General features: G+C 41.7%; 1 protein-coding gene across 19 annotated transcripts; it reads left to right on the top strand.

Annotated features, from left to right (window-relative positions):
• The first annotated feature begins 5,456 nt into the window (after positions 1–5,456).
• Positions 5,457–20,593, top strand: tpd52l1 (tpd52 like 1). Of its 19 annotated transcripts, none has more exons than XM_014204709.2 (12): positions 5,522–5,661; positions 6,422–6,442; positions 7,001–7,129; positions 7,804–7,830; positions 13,098–13,213; positions 13,961–14,109; positions 15,771–15,872; positions 17,168–17,182; positions 17,762–17,776; positions 17,974–18,012; positions 18,510–18,570; positions 19,245–20,593. In XM_014204709.2, the coding sequence occupies exons 1-12, from the start codon at positions 5,643–5,645 to the stop codon at positions 19,371–19,373; spliced, it is 822 nt and encodes a 273-aa protein (XP_014060184.1). In that variant the 5' UTR covers positions 5,522–5,642; the 3' UTR covers positions 19,374–20,593.
• The last annotated feature ends 1,229 nt before the right edge of the window (positions 20,594–21,822 follow it).

Here is a 21,822-nt window from a genome sequence, read left to right as displayed (position 1 = left end):
AAGCCACTGCTCCAAAACCGCCATAAAAAAAGCCAGACTACGGTTTGCAACTGCACATGGGGACAAAGATCATACTTTTTGGAGAAATGTCCTCTGGTCTGATGAAACAAAAATAGAACTGTTTGGCCATAATGACCATCGTTATGTTTGGAGGAAAAAGGGGGATGCTTGCAAGCTGAAGAATACCATCCCAACCGTGAAGCACGGGGGTGGCAGCATCATGTTGTGGGGGTGCTTTGCTGCAGGAGGGACTGGTGCACTTCACAAAATAGATGGCATTGTGAGGTATGAATTATGTGGATATATTGAAGCAACATCTCAAGACATCAGTCAGGAAGTTAAAGCTTGGTCGCAAATGGGTCTTCCAAATGGACAATGAGCCCAAGCATACTTCCAAAGTCGTGGCATAATGGCTTAAGGACACCAAAGTCAAGGTATTGGAGTGGCCATCACAAAGCCCTGACCTCAATCCTCTACAATATTTGTGGGCAGAACTGAAAAAGGAGGCCTACAAACCTGACTCAGTTACACCAGCTTTGCCAGGAGGAATGGGACAAAAATTCACCCACAATAAATTTATTGTGGGAAGCTTGTGGAAGGCTACCCGAAATGTTTGATCCAAGTTAAACAATTTAACAGCAATGCTACCAAATACTAATTGAATATATGTAAACGTATGACCTACTAGGAATGTGATGAAAGAAATAAAAGCTGAATTAAATCATTCTCTCTACTATTATTCTGACATCTCACATTCTTAAAATAAAGTGGTGATCCTAACTGACCTAAGACAGGGAATGTTTTACTAGGATTAAATGTCAGGAATTGTGAAAACTGAGTTTAAATGTATTTGGCTAAGGTGTATGTAAACTTCCAACTTTAACTGTATATTAAGATGCCATTGTTTGATGGCACTTTTAGTGTATACATGTTACATTTTAATCTGACATTGGATTGACATCTGGGCAGGTGGAGGATCCACCTCTGACGTCTGAACTTGCTGGGGGCATATCGGCTGGCTGAAGCCCCTATTTGTGCCATTGTGGCCTGGTTACCATAAAAATATGACTGGTGCCTTTACAAAGATCATTGATATAGGCTTGACGGTCTCATCTCTGCTCCAAAAACTTCTGTAGCTTGCACAACTGAAATGGTCAATTTCTCCTGATCTATCCATTGTAGATATCAATTATCTAGTAGTTTAAAGCTACAACAACACCAATAGTTGTTTTTCATGTATTGGTTGGTTTATGAAAATCAAATGCACAGATTTGTATTCTACTTTTGTTTGTGGTTCTTCTATGCTGCTGCACCACTATCTTCACAGTTCATGTCATTCATGTTTAGCTGTTTGTGTCAGATATAATTGTGGAGTCATTAAACAGTGATGGTTAAAACGCCAAAAACATATGTCCTTTTTTTGTGAACAGTTGTTTTTATTGGATCACGTCAAAGGCAATGCAATCAACAAATTAACCTTGGGGAATTGGACATGATGCAGACAATTACATTGATGGAAGCTACGATCTATAGATATGCAATATTAAAGCTGATCTACCTCCTAAAGAAAACAGTTATAATAATCTACCTTCTTCCTGTATCAAGCCAGGTAAACCCATTGATGTCTCAACAAAAAACGCTGTCTTGAACTTACCAACTGTGATGTATAGTTTTTAAAAGAACTCTGGCCCTTCCCTCCCTGACCAAACCCCATTCTATCCATCCACAAAGATGTCCTGTTCAGAAGTTGTTTTTACAGAAACATTATCACCCTTTATTTCCATTAGTGCTTGCCCCCTCTGAGAGTAGCCTACACCACACCAGCCCGGCCAAGCTGTTTTGTTATCTGTCCTGTCCACTCTATCTTCCCTGGATGGACAGACACAGGAGGAGTCCCAAATGGCACCCTATTCCCTTTATAGTGCACTACTTTTGACCAGGACCCATAGTAGTGCACTACAGTATATAGGGTGGCATTTGGGATGCACACGCAGCTCCCCAACGTCATGTGACCTAACTGGGGCCAGTGCTTACTCAGCAATACATAGCTCTGGGATCAGCTGACCTTGCAGCTGTGGTGGCCACTGAGAAAGTGAGTCATGACTTCTAGCTGGTTATGGACCCACAGGTCAAGAGGAGGATTCCTGGGGGATGGGGAAGTAGTTACAACAGGGCCTTCAAACAGCCAAGCGCTGTGGCTGTGGACTCAGCTCCCAGCTGGTTCCTTCCTTCCAATCGGGATCATCTGATTTATTGTGTGTGATTAGAATTCTGTGAACAGCTGTGTAAATATACAGCGCTCCATATCAAACAAATTCAACAACACAGAGGCTCAGCAGAGCTGAAAAAGCTATGAAATACACAACACATTTAATGAGAATTGCCTGTAGTTAGTGGTTATGCATTAGCAATATTACATACAGTAGTAATATAGGCTTTTGTTTCTGTTCTGCCCGATGCAAGGGCCTCATGCCACAATAATAAACCAATGTGATCTGAATAATTGTTAATCATAATTAAAATTCCATCCAGTCAATTGAATATCCTGCCTCCTGTTTCACTCTGTAATGTGGCCTTGATGTCTGTCTGTGGGACTGTTTCCTCATGGTGTGGGGCTGTGCTCCTCTGTCTTCATACTAGCTGACACAGACATCCTGTTGACAGAGCTAAGACAGAATAAGACTTGGCAGAGCTGCAGAGAGGAGCTCAGCTACCAGTACTAGTACTTACCACACTGATTCCTGGTACAGCATGAAATAAAGCACACCCATATTAAAACTCCCAGTGAATTACAGAATTTCATATGGTGTTTTGATAAGACATGGAAACATTTAATCTTTAAAATCCGTTTGAAATTACTTTCATGGAAGGATTACAGAATGCAAGGTCTTTCAAAAACACATCAGAGCTGAAAAGAGCAGCTGTTGCTTTGAGGGAGATGTGTTCAGTGCTGTTTCTAGGCATAAGCGGTGTAAGCGGCTTTTTTGTTTGTTTTGGAAGTAAGTCAGGGTCTCAACTTTGTAGATACACTATACAGTATATACAAAAGTATGTGGACACCCCTTCAATTTAGTGGATTTGGCTATTTTAGCCACACCCGTTGCTGACAGGTGTATAAAATCGAGCACACAGCCATGCAATCTCCATAGACAAAAATGGCAGTAGAATGGCCTTACTGAAGAGCTCAGTGACATTCAATGTGGCACCGTCATAGGATGCCACTGTTCAACAAGTCAGTTCGTCAAATTTCTGCCCTGCTAGAGCTGCCCCAGTCAACTGTAAGGGCTGTTACTGTGAAGTGGAAATGTCTAGGAGCAACAACGGCTCAGCCACGAAGTGGTAGGTCACACAAGCTCACAGAATGGGACTGCCAAGTGCTGAAGTGCGTAGCAAGTAAAAATCGCCCGTCCTCGGTTGCAACACTCACTCCCGAGTTCCAGGAAGCAATGTCAGCACAATAACTGTTCGTCAGGAGCTTCATGAAAATGGTTTCCATGGCCGAGCAGCCGCACATAAGCCTAAAATCGGCATGCGCAATCCCAAGCATCGGCTGGAGTGGTGAAGTTCACTGCCATTGGACTCTGGAGCAGTGGAAACTCGTTCTCTGGAGTGATGAATCAGGCTTCACCATCTGGTAGTCCGATGAACAAATCTGGGTTTGGCGGATGCCAGGAGAACACTAATGAAATGAAACTAGTTCAGACAGGACAAACCGTTCAGTAAGGGAGAGGAATCTCACTTAAAGGGAATGTTTTCGATTATGGGGGAGGGGAGAGCTTAAGGGAGGGATAGAAGGAAGGAGAGGTTGATGCTTAGAGCTGTTGGCACTTATGAATAGTGCCAACTGTACATTTTGGTGGAGGAGGAATAATGGTCTGGGAATATTTTTCGTGGTTCGTACTAGGCCCATTAGTTCCAATGCAGGGAAATATTCATGCTACAGCGTTCAATGACATTATAGACGATTCTGTGCATCCAACTTTGGGGAAGACCCTTTCCTGTTTCAGCATGACAATGCCCCCGTGCACAAAGCGAGGTCCATACAGAAATCGTTTGTCGAGATCGGTGTGGAATAACTTGACTGGCCTGCACAGAGCCCTGACCTCAACCCCATGGAACACCTTTGGGAAGAATTGGATCGCCAACTGCGAGCCAGGCCTAATCAGTGCCCAACCTCACTAATGCTCTTGTGGCTTAATGGAAGCAAGTCTCCGCATCAATGTTCCAACATCTAGTGGAAAGCCTTCCCAGAAGAGTGGAGGCAGTTATAGCAGCAAAGGGGGACCAACTCCATATTAATGCCCATGATTTTGGAATGAGATATTCAATGAGCAGGTGTCCACATACTTTTGGTCATGTAGTGTAGATAGTAAAATACACAACGTGCCATTTCAAAATGTGGTAGTGCATCAGCAGTTATGCCAGTCACTGACAGTCACTCAATTATCCCATGTCAGCAAAGATTTTATAGATTGCTAGGTAAGTTAGTCTAGCCAGCTATCTAAACCTTGTAGTAATCAAGGCACGTGCCCAGGGGCCCTGACCTCTAGGGTGCCCCCGTTGATTTTGTTAGTTACTCTCACTCAGATATCATATGAACATGATATGGCAAAACTTGTAGAATTGCAGGAAATTAGCAGGCCAAAGTCCAAATTGGCTCTATTGTAAAAATGTATGAAAACAAAAAAGAATGAATGATCAAGAGTTCCAGTTGAACATGAATGGTGCATTGCATCTGAAAGACTGATATCTTGAGAGTCTATATCTTCTATCAAATGTTTTGCTTCTTAGAAAGTGAGTATATTCAGCATAATTTTCAAAAGTATAAATAACATGTCTACTGATAAATGTTTACCTGGCCATAATTGTAAATAAATAAAATACAATATTATTGGTTATTGAAAATATATTTCACAGCGGTTTAGATGGTACAATGATTCTCAACACTTGCTTGTTTTGTCACATAAACTGAAATTAGGTGAACTATTAGAATTTTAGCAACCAGGAAATGGCAGAGTAAGTGTTGAATCTGTTTAATCAAAATTCATGTCTATCATCTCATGTAACTAATTTACGACAGGAGATGTATTTACCCTGCTCTGACAGACGAGGGTGTAAATTGGTCAGACATTCTCAAAGCCTAGAATCACAAAGTATCAGCAGGTGGCGTCGTTACATTCTGTAATGAAACTCCGGAAACATTGGGCAATCATGTATTTAAGTGTACATGAAACTGACAGCATTTTAACATTACATTTGAGTTTTTTTGTCAAGAAATATCGTTCAACATATTGCATATTTGGCATCATCAGTCTAAATCAGGTGGCTAGTTCGACATGAAAGAGTGTTTGAACTCTGAAAACGTCACGACACTGTAATTGAGCACGCCGCCATTGGTGTATGTTGGAAGCCCCGCCCATGGAGGCGGTGCCGTAATGGACAGTAAAAGATCTAGTGTAAACATTGGTGTATGTTGGAAGCCCCGCCCATGGAGGCGGTGCCGTAATGGACAGTGAAGGAACTAGTGTAAACATTGGCGTGTGACAGCGCAGCAGTGAGCTGCCGTATCGACGTCTAAAGCGCTGTTTCAGAAGAACAATTCATATTTACTTCAAGTAGACAACTGTATCATACTGCTTCGAATGGAGACCAGACAACAGGGTGAGTGAGCGTTCAAACTCTCGAAAAATGTATAATAATATGTTACACATTATGGATTTTTTTGCATTTATTTAATTGTGTATTTAGCCTATTTGTTATTTACAAATAGCAGAGAGATGAACGAAAACTGTTGTTACTGAATTCATAGTTGATAGCCTTAACCTTAATAAAAATAGAAATAACCTTATTAAGCCGTTTAACTTTAATATGTGATGATAGTCTTGGTAGGTGAAATTAAGTGTAAACGTTTAATAAATTCTACCTCAAAAGACAAAAGTGTATCAATAGAGTAGCCATTTTCGACCAGTTATCACATGACGCGTCTACTTAATGGAACACGTGGTTAACGTTTCATTTCTGTCCAATAGAGAGCATTAGTAATGCCATCTTTTTGGACGCACTAAACTCCGCCATGGTTCGTTGGACAAAGCCTATGGGAAAATTAATGCAGTTTTTGTAAGGTTTTGGGATAAACGCCGAAAATAAGGTCTGTGGTAAACACAGGTTTAGGAGATCTTATACGTTTTCTTCAATGAGATAGATAGTCTTCATCAGCTAACATCACTTTTTTAATTTTGAAGCATTTATGTAATTTAATAAAGCACATAAAGGCTGCCAAATTCATAAAGATCATTTTAACTGACAGATATTGTTATCTCATAGAACAAAACGTATGTCTCCTTAGCCTGTGTTAACCTCAGACCTTATTTTCTACATTTATCCCACAACCCTATTCTTTCCCCATTCGTTTTCTCCATAGGAATGGCTGAAAGAACCAGAGGTAATATATTTTCCGGTATAAGGACTACAAGGTGGCGAGCTCTATGTGTAACATCATTGCAGCATGGTAACAAAAGATCAAGTTCATGTGGATCTAGTATTGCTCTGTCCCTCTGTTAGGTTCAAATACATTTTGCCAACCATGACTGGCTCAAGGCCACCTATTTTCCCTTCCCACAGTGACCATCTGACCAAATAATTGAAACCTTGTGACCAAAGATATTCTGCTTTGGAGAGCCTTTCTTTGTAGTTGGCCCTATTATCCAAATAGCAAGATGGCTGTCTTAACTTGTGCACACTAGATTATCAGTTGAATACTATTCTAATCAACTTTCTGGTTCAAACAAGGTATAGGCATTGTTTTTATCAACCTCAGGTTATCAGGTTACAGTCAGCCTGAATGAACACTGTAACCTACACTATACACCAGTCGTGCGTGTGTGCGTGCGTGCGTGCGTGCGTGTGTGTGTGTGTGTGTGTTCTTGTGTTTATGTGTAACTTACTATTTTGTATTTCACCCCATTCATTGCCTAATGGACATCAAATGCATCGTCATCAGAGTTGTACTCTAGTGTACTGAGCGACTACTCTAGTGTACTGAGCGATGGTGCAGGGGAATGGGGTAAGACCTCATATTCAGATGAGTGGGTTATGCCCAGTGGGTTTGAGGTGCATCTGCAACCTGAAGGTGACAGGCCTTTGATCAGTAGACTAGACTACTTCCCCTGTTATTGGTAGTATTACAGTAGTTGCAGTATTTCTGGCCCACATTGGAACAGTAAACCTGTGCAGCATCAATTGCATATTTATTATACTTTCAGGATTGTAATAGCATGTGCAGATAAATAGAATGATTTGGATTTATGTCCATTAATTTGTCTTGATGCTGCACAATTGAACCAGAAAATGGGCTAATGTCTTCTTGATATGTTTCTTGGCCCCATAGATGGATAGACTCCCATTTTAGAATACTCCAGTTCTCTTGCAATCAGTTGCATGCTGTGTTTGAGCTGAATGTTTTAGGTCTTGTGGTGTTTCCAGTTACTAAATGTTCCCTGTATGCATAGAACCTCAAAGGATCTGTAAATGAATTGCCTAACAAGGGTCAACTTCATCAGGCAAAGCATGAAACACCTCTGATTTTAAACTTTTTTTTCATCTGCGTATGTGATAGAAATGTTTCGGGACATTTGTTTTACAGCATTTCTTCTCTTGGTATGAACATGTTATAAGCATAGAATATATGTTTAGAACATGTGACCTCCCTGGACAAAGTAGCATAGGCCTATCTATTTGATCAATTATTACTAATTTCATTAAAGGAATGTAATCTTTCCCCCTTGTTTCTGCTACCAAATGAAGAGAGGGGACAAGGACATCTCAGGACAGGTATGCTTGCTTCTCTGTTTAGCTGACTGCCCTTCACAGAAATGTTCATGTGATGTGGAAGTATGCACTATCCCTGATTCATGTTTAAATATGTATCTTTATTATGAGGGAATGAATGAATAAATGATTGACTCACTTTCACCACACTTTGGCCCCTCCACAAATTGGATAAAAACACCCCTGACAGTGTTAATTCAAACGATGAGTTTGAGTGCAACCATTTGATGAAGTTGCAGTCAAAGGACTATCTGAAATGGGATCTTTGACTTCGCTAGATATCGCACTGCTTAATTCTGCCGTGGCTGAGGTGAAGGACTTTGGTAAATCTAGTTGGATAATCCGAGGGGAAAATCCCACTGATTACTACAGCCAGGCCAGAAATGACGTAACAGGCCAAGACGACGGCCTAAAATGGAAGCAAAAATGGGAACTAATTTCCAGATAACTTAAGCTGTTTATTTACTAAATTATACATTTTATTTACCATGGTTATGAGCGATCTCATTATTGGTAAGGGGACTGGGGATAATTTCCAGTAACATTTCCCAGTTGTGTTTGCTGCCTGCTGAGTCTGACACACTTTGTTAAGCTTATAGGATTTGTTTCCTCAGTCAGTACAGAATGCAGGTCATTTTACTGCATGAGTCAACTCATTGAACATCGTTGAGTTAGAGGGGTGATAATAGTCCATAATGAGATGAGAGTGCTACTCTGTACAAGGCGAGAGAGGATCAGTAAATGTGTCATCAAAATGGAAGACAACCTGTTTTTCTTCTTTGAGAGACACCCACTGTGATGTCATCACTTATAGCCAGATAGTTTACCTTGGATGACAGAGACTTTAGCACGGCTAGAGCAGCCACAATGTGAGAGGCAGGCCTCTCAGTTCGCATTTAGGTTAATTTCAGGTCTCCCCGCAGATGACTGATTTCGTGTGAACAACACTAGGCTAGCTGTCAATGCTAACGACTGTATCTGTGGATAAGGGTTGTAGAGTAAAACAATGATGCCTGTGAAAAAGAGAGTGTATTTCTCCAGCTCTGGCCCCTGTGCTGCTGAATATGATGAGTGTGAGTTGGGTGAGGATGAGTTGTCACGCCACAGTCACTGAGCTGCGGGGCTCCTACTTTCAGGACAACGTCGCAGGCAAGACTCGGCAAACGCCTTCAGACAACCCAGACCAACTGACTCCGAATGTGACAATGCCGTTTTTTTGGATGGGGCCGCAGATTATCTGAAATAGATTCCCAAATCAGAGAGAGAGAACGAGGTCGGATGTCCTTTTCAGAGTTAATGTAGTGTTACTGAACCCCTACTGATTGTGGTGTAGTTCTGTGTTTACTCCTTGGCCAGAGTCTCTCTCTCTCTCTCTCCCTCAGCCATGTATGTGATGGTTAATTGAATCAGACTGAGGCGTGGGAGGGGCGGGGCCGGGTTGAGGTTTAGAGTCATCGGTGTACCAATAATATGATGTTCAGGTGACATGTTGCCACAAAGTCAAAAAGGAAAGTCACGAGCCCATCAATCCACTCTTAATCAAGCCTGCATGGTTTCCTGTTAATGCTCTTTGATATTGATTACCATATCGATTTTTTTTTTTTATGAACCTGAGCCAATGTTAATGTATCGTAGGGACCTCTTTCAGTGCCCCAGGAGCAGTGCTGATGGATGGAACCTCACATTGGCAACGCAAACAACATCACTTTTGTACCAGTGTGTGTGTACTGTCTGTGGTCCTCTAAGGTAAAGACAGAGATTGTTTGCTGATTTTAAAATGAGTCAGCCCGGTGTTGAAGGATTGAAGTGTCTTAAGGACAACACAAGGATTCAATCAATGATAATGATAAGGCTTGCTCGTCTGCATGGGAAGTTGCTAAGCAACGTACTCATAACCCATCACAGTGAAAACATAGAAACAGTTGTTCAAACTGAAATAGTCCCATTCTAGAAAAATAGGATAAAGTCGTAGAGTAATTAACTTTTACATTTTAGTCATTTAGCAGACGCTCCTATCCAGAGCGACTTACAATTAGTACATTCATCTTAAGATAGCCAGGTGAGACAACCACATATCACAATCGTTGTAAGTACATTTTTCCTCAATAAAATAGCTATCAGCACAGTGCTAGTAGGAAAACACAAGTGCAGGTTATTATTATATATTTTTTACTCTTAAAATACGTCTACTATTAGAGTCACTGAGGCCTGGCAAGATGACAATAGAGAAGAGAGTGATGCAGTAGAAGAGTGCTAGAATGTATACTGTGTACATGGTGGGGCTCCAAGCGAAGGGATCCGCTCCAAAGGCTTCTGATGAGAAAGTGATTGGGTTATGTGGCCAAACTGCATCACAAGCTCTGTGCCACGCCACTCCAATCATCTGCTGGATGTAATGAGAGGCCAGGCCTCAAAGATGTGACTCCTGCTTGTTTGTTGGCCTCGTTGTCTTGACAACAACATCCCCTACCTACGGTCATCTTATGACACTGGTTACTGCTCAATAACATCCCTTCGGTTTAGATGGCATGTTATGTTTAAGCAATAAACATTTTAGTTCAAATTCACTTGATTAATGGCTGATCTAATCTGCTGAGGGTACACCATGCCGGGGCTTTGGCCATTACTTCATCAGTCAGATATTGATCAGACACTCAGTGCTTCACATACCAGGAAGTTGTTTGTCTGGTTAAGCTTGTATTGTAACTGGAAACACACGCACGAACGAACGCATGCACACACACATATTGTCATGTAATTAGATCACCATTAGGTTCCATAAGCAATAGATATACCCCCCCTAAATATTTTTGTTTATATATAAAATCAAATAAGAAAAGAAAACAATGTAATAAAAAACAATAAGCAATAGATTTGTGCTCCTATTTAGTTATACACATTAATTAATTCATGTTTTAAGTAGAGACAACATACAGGACGGTTACTCTAACAGACAACTGGTGGCCTTATGGAAGGGGATAAGCATGACTTTTCCTTAAACTATCCAGAATATATCTTAGCTTTACATGTATAAAAATAAACAGAGGATTGGAAATGGAAGCTCTAGTGTAGATAATTACAGTCAGTGTCTGTGGGAATATTGCCATTGTCACAGTGATGGAGGGTGGCGTTCAGGTTAATTCTGGCCGTACTGTGGTCGTGTTACGATGGCAACAGATTGGGGGGTATGTCTTGCCGTAGCCTGAATCATCTCTTCGAGTTAGACGATTTGAATGGGTGCCTGAGTTTCTTTGTTATTTGCAAAAACATACTTTATGTGATTGTCTCTCCACTATACAATGAGTGTACAAAACATTAGGAACACCTCCTCTTTCCATGACAAACTCACCAGGGGGAGGGTATAATCCCTTATTGATGTCACTTGTTAAATCCACTTCAATCAGTGTCGATGAAGGGGAGGAGACAAGTTAAAGAAGGATTTGTACGCTTTGAGACATGGATTGTGTATATGTGCCATTCAGAGGGTGAATGGGCAAGACAAAATATTTAAGTGCCTTTGAACGGGGTGTGGTAGTAGGTGCCAGGTGCACCGGTTTGAGTGTTTCAAGAGCTGCTGGGTTTTTCACACTTAACAGTTTCCCGTGTGTATTAAGAATGTGCCACCACCCAATTGACATCCAGCCTACTTAACACAACTGTTGGAAGCAATGGAGTCAACATGGGCCAACATCCCTGTGGAAACTTTTCGAGACCATGCCCGACAAATTGAGGTTTTTCTGAGGGCAAAAGGGGGTGCAACTCAATATTAGGAAAATGTTTGTACACTCAGTGTATGTACAGTACCAGTCCAAAATTTGGACACACCTACTCATTCAAGGTTTTTTATTTTTATTTTAATTATTTTCTACATTGTAGAATAATTGTGAAGACATCAAAACTATGATATAACACATGGAATCATGTAGTAACCAAGAAAAGTGTTAAACAAATCAAAATATATTTTATATTTGAGATTCTTCAATGTAGCCACCCTTTGCCTTAATGCCAGCTTTGCACACTCTTGGTATTCTTTCAACCAGCTTCACCTGGAATGCTTTTCCAACAGTCTTGAAGGAGTTCCCACATATGCTGAGCACTTGTTGGCTGCTTTTCCTTTACTCTGCAGTCCAACTCATCCAAAACCATCTCAATTGGGTTGAGGTCGGGTGATTGTGGAGGCCAGGTCATCTGATGCAGCACTCCATCACTCTCCTGCTTGATCAAATAGCCCTTACACAGCCTGGAGGTGTGTTGGGTCATTGTCTTGTTGAAAAACAAATGGGATGGCATATCGCTGCAGAATGCTGTGGTAGCCATGCTGGTTAAGTGTGCCTTGAATTCTAAATAAATCACAGACAGTCACCAGCAAAGCACCATCACACCTCATCCTCCACGCTTCTCGGTGGGAACCACACATGCGGAGATCATCCGTTCACCTACAGTACTCTGCGTTTCACAAAGACACAGCGGTTGGAACCAAATATCTCAAATTCGGACTCATCAGACCAAAGGACATATTTCCACCGGTCTAATGTCCTTTGCTCGTGTTTCTTGACCCAAGCAAGTCTCTTCTTATTATTGGTGTCCTTTTAGTAGTGGTTTCTTTGCAGGAATTCGACCATGAAGGTCTGATTCACGCAGTCTCCTCTGAGCAGTTGATGTTGAGATGTGTCTGTTACTTGAACTCTGTGAAGCATTTATTTGGGCTGCAATTTCTGAGGCTGGTAACTATAATGAACTTATCCTATGCAGCAGAGGTAACTCTGAGTCTTCCTTTACTGTGGCGGTCCTCATGAGAGCCAGTTTCATCAGAGCGCTTGGTGGTTTTTGCGACTGCACTTGAAGAAACTTTCAAAGGTGTCTTCAAGTAATGATGGACTGTCGTTTCTCTTTGCTTATTTAAGCTTTTCTTGCCGTAATATTGACTTGGTCTTTTACCAAATAGGGCTATCTTCTGTATACCACCCCTACCCTGTCACAGCACAATTGATTGTCTGAAATGCATTAAGTAGGAAATAAATTCCTCAAATTAACTTTTAACATGGCACACCTGTTAATTTAAATGCATTCCAGGTGACTACCTCATGAAGCTGGTGGAGAGAATGGTTACTACATGATTCCATATGTGTTATTTCATAGTTTTGATTTCTTCACTATTATTCTACAATGTAAAAAATTTAAGAATAACCCTTGAATGAGTGGTACTGTAAGTCTGGAGTATTCTAACTTTTGGGGGTTGTTTTGTGTTTTAATCGTCTATCTCTCCTCAGGTTTGCTGGACCCAGAGCCTCTAACAGAAGTAGATGAAGAAATGGTGTCAGAAGTGGACCTCTACAACACTGTGACCGATGAGGAGAGGGAGGAAATATTGAGTGAACTCACTAAGGTAGAACCTCTCATCAGCACTTTTCACCGCTCTGTTTTTCAATGTTTAGCTTGGTATGTTGATCGTGTTGGATTCAGGAAGCGCTATCTTGGAGATGGATACATTCTGTTCAACCTTCGAGGGGAGAGATGGTTAAGAAGTTGGTACACTGATCTATCTCACATAGGCAAACTGTGTTGGACAATGGGAGAGAGATCTTAACTGGAAATAGGAGCGGAAGTAGAGGGCATTATGAGTTATGTAAATCTTGGCAGCTCTTGCAGCAGAGCTCCTTTGCATATTATGAGTCAGCACCAATTGGGATTTGGGTTTACAGTTGTTACTCCTCGTCACTGTTGTTTCCCCTGGTGTTGACCTCAGGCCAAATACACTTTACTGTGTTATGGAAGAGCCAGTGTTCTGTACTTCAGTTCCCTCAGTTTACCACTATATTATTATTATATTACCAACACGTACGTATATGTAGCTGAAATTGACTTTTGTAGCCATTCGTAGCATAGTAAGCTTCATCCAAGAAATATACTTTATTTGCTGATAAGGACTGGGATATAACACATTTTGTCCATATGTTACCTTATTTGCTTTATAGAGAATTCATTTGGAATGCTTAAGCCCTAATGGAAATTAGCATCACTCTCATACTCTATATCTCTCATGTCTTAATTTCTCTCTCTCTCTCTCTCTCTCTCTCTCTCTCTCTCTCTCTCTCTCTCTCTCTCTCCTGTCTTTCTATGTTTATCCCTCTAGTTAGAGGAAGAAATCTCCACCCTGAGGCAAGTGTTGGCCTCCAAAGAGAAACACCACTCAGACCTCAAAGCCAAACTGGGGATAACACCACTCAGTGAGCTCAAACAGAACTTCAACAGGAGCTGGTACGACATGCAGACTTCCACTGCGTAAGTACCCAACATCATTCAGTGTGTGTATTACGCTTGAGTGGTAGGTATAAAATATGTTACACGCCAGTGTGCATGAAGCCAGGGGGAGGGGGAATCTAAACTAGACTCCTATTGTTGCCATTCAAAGGCTGTCTCAGAGAAAGTGCATACGTTTGGCATTTGGGAAGGAAAGAGAGAAATAGCACTCGCGCCCTCTAGATGTTTTGCTCCTGTCACCAGAGATTGCCTTTATGGGCGTCACAGAGTGATGAATGTATGGATCCGGTCTGATCAGGCTCATTGAGGCAGATAATGACAGGGAGCAAGCGGCCTAATGGTGGTGTGACATCTAAAGCAGCACAGTGCTGCCTGACTGTCTGCCTGGCCCAGGACACATCTATCCACGGGAGCAAGCCAGTAAAAACAAACAGCAGCTTCAGGCTCATATAGGTCAGTACTGTATATATAGCCATTTTCAGTGAACAGCTATACAATAGGCCTAGATTTCAGTCCTCCATCTCTGCCTGTGTCTCCAGAGTGACCTTGTATGTCCCTAGTTATTCAGTTACCAGAGTCACGCTTTAACTAGGCGCTGAAATGGGCAGAGCACCCTTCTCCAATCACCGTTACCATGGTGAGGGGGAACTGCAAACCGCTAGGGTCAAGCAGATCTGGTGGTGCTGAGAGATCATTGGCTGGAGGGAGAGGAGAGGAATGGGCCTCCACTGTGTAAATGCCACGACACACCTCCTCAATCTCCAGTCTCAACACCAATGCAAAACCAAGGCAACGGGGCCAAGTGTAAAGGAGGTCAGCAACTCCGCCATAACGGCCGAGCTGTATCTATTGTCAGTGTGGTTTGTTGTTGGCATCAGTTGATGTTGATGTTAGGTGACAATATTTCTCAGGCTTCTTCTCTCTTTTCTTTTCCCTCTCCTCTCTCTGGTCTTTCTCACTTCAGGCGCCACACTAGTTAGACTCAGTACTTAAGTGAGCTGGAGGACCACATTCTTCTCAGAATTACCTCCCACAGCAAAAGCGTTAGCCAGATTAACGCATTGCACTTAATGCATCTCACAAATGCAGTAAGCTCTTTGTCTTGAAATAGCAGGACTCAAATCCGATAAGGTGATGGCATGGGCTGGTGCTCAGGGAAGTGCAGGAGTTTCTTAGGTTTCCATGCAGTCTGTGTGTAATGCACTGAGAGGTAATCAGGCTCTAGGGGCTGGGGATGTGAGAGGTTGGAAGCCAGGCACTCTGCAGACTAGCAGGCTTTTAGAACTAGAGAATAAAGAGGAAAATCAATGGCTTCTCTTTGTAGGCCAGTGCCCTAACAGTGGTATAAGCTGTACAAATAATCAAAGCGATGCGCTCCTCTGTTTCCCAGAGATTCTGCAGCATCAATAGGAGTGAAAACATGGGGAAACACTGAGTCTTTGTTATCTGTTTCATGCTTCCCTCATCCTGTTTTTATAGATGTATGAATCCCTGACTGATTGTGATACTGAGCTGGAGTATCAGTTACACCCTTGCTCCGACTCTGACTATGAAACTAATCTGTGTGTGTGGAGTGAACAGTGCTCCGGACAGGGACAAGAAGAGAACAAGAGTGGCTGTCCTGTGGTTTCCTGTCCTGTGTCTGTTTTGATAATTACTGTCTTGACTTTTCATTTGTCCAGGTACAAAAAGACGTCGGAGACGTTGAGCACGGCAGGGCAGAAGACATCAGCAGCTTTCACCACATTGGGAACAGCCATCAGCAGGAAGTTTGGGGATATGAGGTACGGTGTCACTGGTGCCTATAACAACAACATCAACATATTTCCTATCCAATCAACTGAAGCCTTACACTACGACTACATCTTTTAGCCTACAGCTATTGAGACAGAATACAAGGGGGCCTCCAGTCAGAATGACCACCCTCGTCTCCACTTTTCTGCAGCCGGTCTGTCGTGTGCCCAATCCTAATTGTTGCTGGGGTTGACCCAGACAGTCTGTTGCAGGGGGCATGTTTGTGTTGCATAAGCCCAGAGTAAGCAGCTTTCTGCAGGCCAGATTGGATGCAGCCTGGGGTGGAGTGGAGGGGGGGGGGATCAGTAACCCTCTGGGTGTCTGCTGACCACTCTCTGCCCTGAAGACCCAGAGATCTGACTGGGCAGGGTAGCACAATGGAGATCCATTGCTGGCCTGTATGCTGGCTTTGCAGGGGCACACTCAGCCACTGGGGAGCTATCATATCATAGACAGCTGGCCCCGGTGTCACTAGTAATGCAATACTCAGACTAGCCATGACAAAGAAAAACGGTGATTTACTGTTATGCCTGTCCATGTCATTTAGTGTGTGTTGTAGACGTCGTCATCATTATTGCATGATAATAACAAAAGTGTATTAACTAACCAATGTTATGTATAAAATCATGTTGAACAATAATCCAGAGAGACAAATAGATATTCCTTTTATATATTGCAGCATGTTTGGCCTTGAGTTAATGTATCCCAGAAGGTATGCCACCTAGTGTGCATGTGTGTGTGCATGCCAATTAGTTTATCCCTGTGTGGACTATTCGTGTGAATTGAAAATACAGTAGAACACGTTAATTTCATAAACCCTGTTCACTATGTTGCCCAGTGAAATGTAAAAAAAAAAGGTGTGCCCTGGCTGACTTACATCGGTTGAAATATGCCAAACCAAATATTTAGCTATGAGGAACCATGGAGAGCAAGGTACAGTATGTTGCCCTGGGGGTGAAGTTTGCAGTGGGCTTTACTTGGGTGACTCCCTTACACTACAGACCGCAGGTTTTTTACATTCTAATGCATAGTGTATACAGTACTGTAAGGATACAGTATATGGCATGATAACCAGAGCTTTGATGATTGGTTAAATGTGTGTTTGAAGTGTGTGTGCGCGCACTGGATCTTTGAATTTGGCTTTTCTTGAATAGACGTTTAATTCAACTCTGCCGTGATTTCAAAATGAAGTAGCCTGATGTAAAGTGTTGGTAGGACACGCGATACTGTCAGGACAAATGTCTTAAATGTGTTTGTTTCTTCATCTTTTTCTATGCATCCAAAGATCAAATTCACTTGGGTAAGAAATTGTGTTTTAGTGTTATTGGTTGTATTATACCTCTGATTTAGAGTCAGATAGACAAGTTTGCAGTGACTGCACTGAAACTAGTCAGAAGACCGACAAAGGCCATTGCTTACGTAAATATGAGTGTGATTAAGATATAATGGTAAGAAGATGACAACCAACTGAATGGGATTAATTCCAGGAATCCCTTGATTTGATTAGTCAGACACACAGTTAGTTCCAGTGCAGTCACATTATAACCTACAGTGGATGTGTATAAACATAAACCTCTTAGTGAACTCCTCAGATCTGTAGCAAACTGACCAGTAGGCATGCATGACTTTGACTGTTGTTGACCATAGCATGTTTTACTTGTGGGTAGTTCAGTATAGTTACAGTTTAGATCATTTGTCTTTCTCTTTTGTACCTTCTGTAGATGTAGCATTACTAGTTCTCTGTAGAAGTTGTTAGTCATATACATTTGAATGAGTCATCACTTTAGGCGATACGGCATGACAAAGTTGTCTAAGAACATATATCATATTACAATATAAGCCATTAGATTCCTCTAAAATATTTTGTTGTTTTTTTAAGGCAATCAGATGATGGGTAAATCTACATTATAGAAATGTCTAGAAAGTTGCCCTGCTGAATTACTGTAGACTAGAGGGAGTGCTTGCTGTGTGTGTGTGTGTGCCTGCGTGATTGTGTGTGTGTGTGCGCGTGCATGTGTGATTTCTGCTTTCTGTAAATTCATGTTAATGATTTAACTCCTCTCTTACCTGGGCCATGCTCTCTTGGGACAGCTACTCTATTCGCCACTCAATGAGCATGCCCGTTATGAGGTAATTGTGTGTAGCCTACTTTGTGTGTAGTGATAGACTTAATCCTCCACTAGATCCCCATCCTTAGCCACCCACCCATTCTCATTGTCTTAAAGGCTGAGTGTTTGTAAGCATTGTGAGTAGAATTGGTATTGGTTCAGAATTTATATGTGAGGCTTTTTGATTGTAACATTGGCATATCCTGCTGCAGTCATCAGGAGAAGATTAATACATTTCTAGCTATCTGACCTGTTTATCCAAAGAGCGACGTGTGGCATCGTAACACTAGAAAAAGTGACCTTTCTATAACACTGAGCATACAGGACTTCTCCCAGTGTTTTGTTAACAAAGCACTGTAAGTAACGGTAGCTTTAGCAGAGCACTGTAAATACAGGAAGCTTTAATAAGTGTACACAAAAGTACAGGTACAGTATGGTGGCTCAGATATATATAAACATACATGTTGTATAATAAAGTAATAGTATTGCATGAAACTGAACTGATTTTCATCCCATTAGGAACTCGCCCAGTTTCAAGTCCTTTGAGGAGAAGGTTGAAAGCACCGTTTCCAACATAAAGGTAATGTGAAACATAACACATGTTGCTGTCAAAGCAATGACAGAGATTTACGTAATGTTGAAGTAAGGCCGGGATTCAATCCGAGCGTGCTTTGTCCGCAATGCGCGTACTAAAGGCAATGTTCCCGGGTTTGCGTAGAACACATTCACGGTAAATGCTGCATGTCTCGGCTCAATCTGAATTTACCTTTAAATGGCGCCATTGCGGACAAAGAACAATCGGATTGAATCCCGGCCTAAGTAAACTCAATATAAGGGAGTAAACATTATGGAGGTCTTTCTTGTTAAGCTTCACTTCCTTTAGCACAGGAAAACTTTTGGCTATTTTTACACCTCAGCTAATTGAGGTTAAACACTACCCTCAGGAGAACAATTGCTCCACTTTGAATGTGCGCATTTGAGCCTGATGTCGTAATCTCTGGTGTTTCTAACAACCCTGCTGAAAGTTCAAACAGATTCTCGACAATAGCCTATATTAAAATGTTGTTTTGTGTGTGTGTGTGTGTGTGTGTGTGTGTGTGTGTGTGTGTGTGTGTGTGTGTGTGTGTGTGTGTGTGTGTGTGTGTGTGTGTGTGTGTGTGTGTGTGTGTGTGTGTGTGTGTGTGTGTGTGTGTGCGTGTGTGTGTGCGTTTGTGTGCCTATGCATTTCTGTGGTTGTTTTTGGATTTGGAGCAGACCAAGGTAGGAAGCCAAGGAGGTGGAGGGAGTTTTGAGGAGGTGTTGTCTTCAGCCGCCCACGCCAGTGCCCAAGAAACCCCCAGCAACAACCTGTCTGAGAGCAGTGATCATGAGCGCACCTGCTAGACCAGAGCCTGAAACAACCTCCCCAGACCAGGGTTAGCACTCTACTGCCCCTCACTGGCCCAGAGGCCACATTACATTACCTGATGAGGAGAGCATGACAAACAGTAGGCCTATCTATCCAAAGCCACATCAAGTACCAACACAAATGTGTATTATCTAATGGCTTCTTAGCCTTTGTGTTTCCAATCTGTAAAGCACTCCTGCCCTTGATATTTTATTACTATGAATACAGCTATTACCTTTTGTATTTAAATACAAATACATGTGTTCTGTTTATATCAATGTATTTGATAAACAAGAAGTAGTGACTTTCTTCCCAATACTAAAACAACATTTTCATGATGACACTACTTTCCAAGAGTGGACAGTCACATAATACTATTGGGGGAGGGAATTGTATTTGATACTAATACTTGAAATTGCAAGTACTGGATTTGTAGGCCTATACTGCACTGTAAATGGGGACCAAAGTAAGGCCTCGTGCTGAAAATCTACTGAATTCACTGTCATCCCAATGAATCACACTAATATCTCCTTTATTCCAACCGTGCACTGTTTGCATTTGAGCCTTGATCGGGTCTCCTAAATCAGGACCTAAATTATGCTTATTATCACAGCAGTCAGGCAGTGTAGATGCTTTGACACACTGTGGGATTAAATGTCTATTTTTAAATGTGGTTATTTCTTCTGTTTATTACTGCTAATCTTCAATAATGGACCAAACAGCTGGTTTTCTATTTACAGAATTCACTTCTGTCATATGATTTTCTCCTGGTGTTTATTGTTCAAGTTGATTTTTCTTGGTTGCTGTGGTTTTTAACTTAATTGTGACTAGATGTTTGTCAGACATTTAGGTGATAATGTTTTCAGACATTTTGACTACGTTTTGTCAACAGCAGAGTTGCCCTCTCCTGAATGTGACGATTGTCATACCCAAAGGTAATAACAGTTGTTATAGTCCCTGTGCAGTCCTGTGTAGCTCGGTAGGTAGAGCATGGCGGTTGCAATGCCAGGGTTGTTGGTTCGATTCTCACAGGGGACTAGTAAGGGGGGGGAAAAGTATGAAAATGTATGCATTCACTACTGTAAGTATGACTTAAATGTAGTCTAGCAACTTATGCTTTTTTTAAAACAAAACTGTATCCCAGAAAGATTATAACACACTATGAATAAACTGTGTTTTCTGCAGTATCATTATTAAACAATTTGTTGCAAACCAATCTGATGTTGTTTTGTTGTATGTTATGACATTGAAATAAATACTATAAGTTAAATTACATGGTACTAATCTACTAAAAACAAAACACTCAAGCACACATAAATTGTATTAAGACAGCCCAAACACATTTTGAAATGTACTGTAATTGACAAATAGCTTCCCATTGACTCAAGTACAGAAACTAATGCTTTTGTACAGAACATGTGAGACGCTATTTTCGGCTAGCGTTAAGGCAGCACTAGTGTCAAACGCATGTTAGTTCGTCATGTAAAAACTGGCCACTGGCATTATCCAGACCTATTTAAGACCAACCAAAATCTGGTTTAAGCGGTAACACAGTTGGTTATGGCATGAATTTTGACAGCGGAAACGCAGCCTATACAGCCGTGACGCACATTGCCCATATGTGCATGGAACAAGATGTGATTTGGTGCATGTATACTTCATATTTAGAAACATAAAACACTAATGTTTTTCCCCCATTTTGTTTTATTTTATTAAAAAGCAAGCATAGCCTCCCCTCCTTTCAATTAAGGCTGTTTTCTTTTTGTCCTGCCCAATGTAATCAAGTAAGACCGTCCATAAAGACCGTGTTTGGCTGGTGAGACAGCTTCAAATAAATCTTAATCGCCAAAGCTTTATTAAATTATGAAGTTCGATAGGAGCAAAACAGTGAGCTGACTTTCCCTTTTTACACTACATGACCAAAAGTATGTGGACACCTGCTTGTCAAACATCTCCTTCCAAAATCATGGGCATTATTATGGAGTTGGTCCCCCCTTTGCTGCTATAACAGCCTACACTCTTCTGGGAAGGCTTTCCACTAGATGTTGGAACATTGCTGCGGGGACTTGCTTCCATTCAGCCACAAGTGCATTAGTTAGGTTGGGCGCTGATGTTGGGCGATTAGGCCTGGCTCACAGTCGGCATTCCAATTCATCCCAAAGGTGTTCAATGGGGTTGAGTTCAAGGCTCTGTGCAGGCCAGTCAAGTTCTTCCACACCAATCGCGACAAACCATTTCTGTATGGACTTCACTTTGTGCATGGGGGCATTGTCATGCTGAAACAAGACAGGTCTTTCCCCAAACAGTTGCCACAAAGTTGGAAGCACAGAATTGTCTAGAATGTAATTGTATGCTGCTGTAGTGTTAAGATTCCCCTTCACTGGAACTAAGAGGCCTAAGGTCGAACCATGAAAAACAGCCCCAGACCATTATTCCTTCTCCACC

This window comes from Salmo salar, chromosome ssa06 (assembly GCF_905237065.1).
Source record: "Salmo salar chromosome ssa06, Ssal_v3.1, whole genome shotgun sequence".
NCBI classification, from domain to species: domain Eukaryota; kingdom Metazoa; phylum Chordata; class Actinopteri; order Salmoniformes; family Salmonidae; genus Salmo; species Salmo salar.
This window is presented reverse-complemented; position numbering and strand designations above follow the sequence as displayed.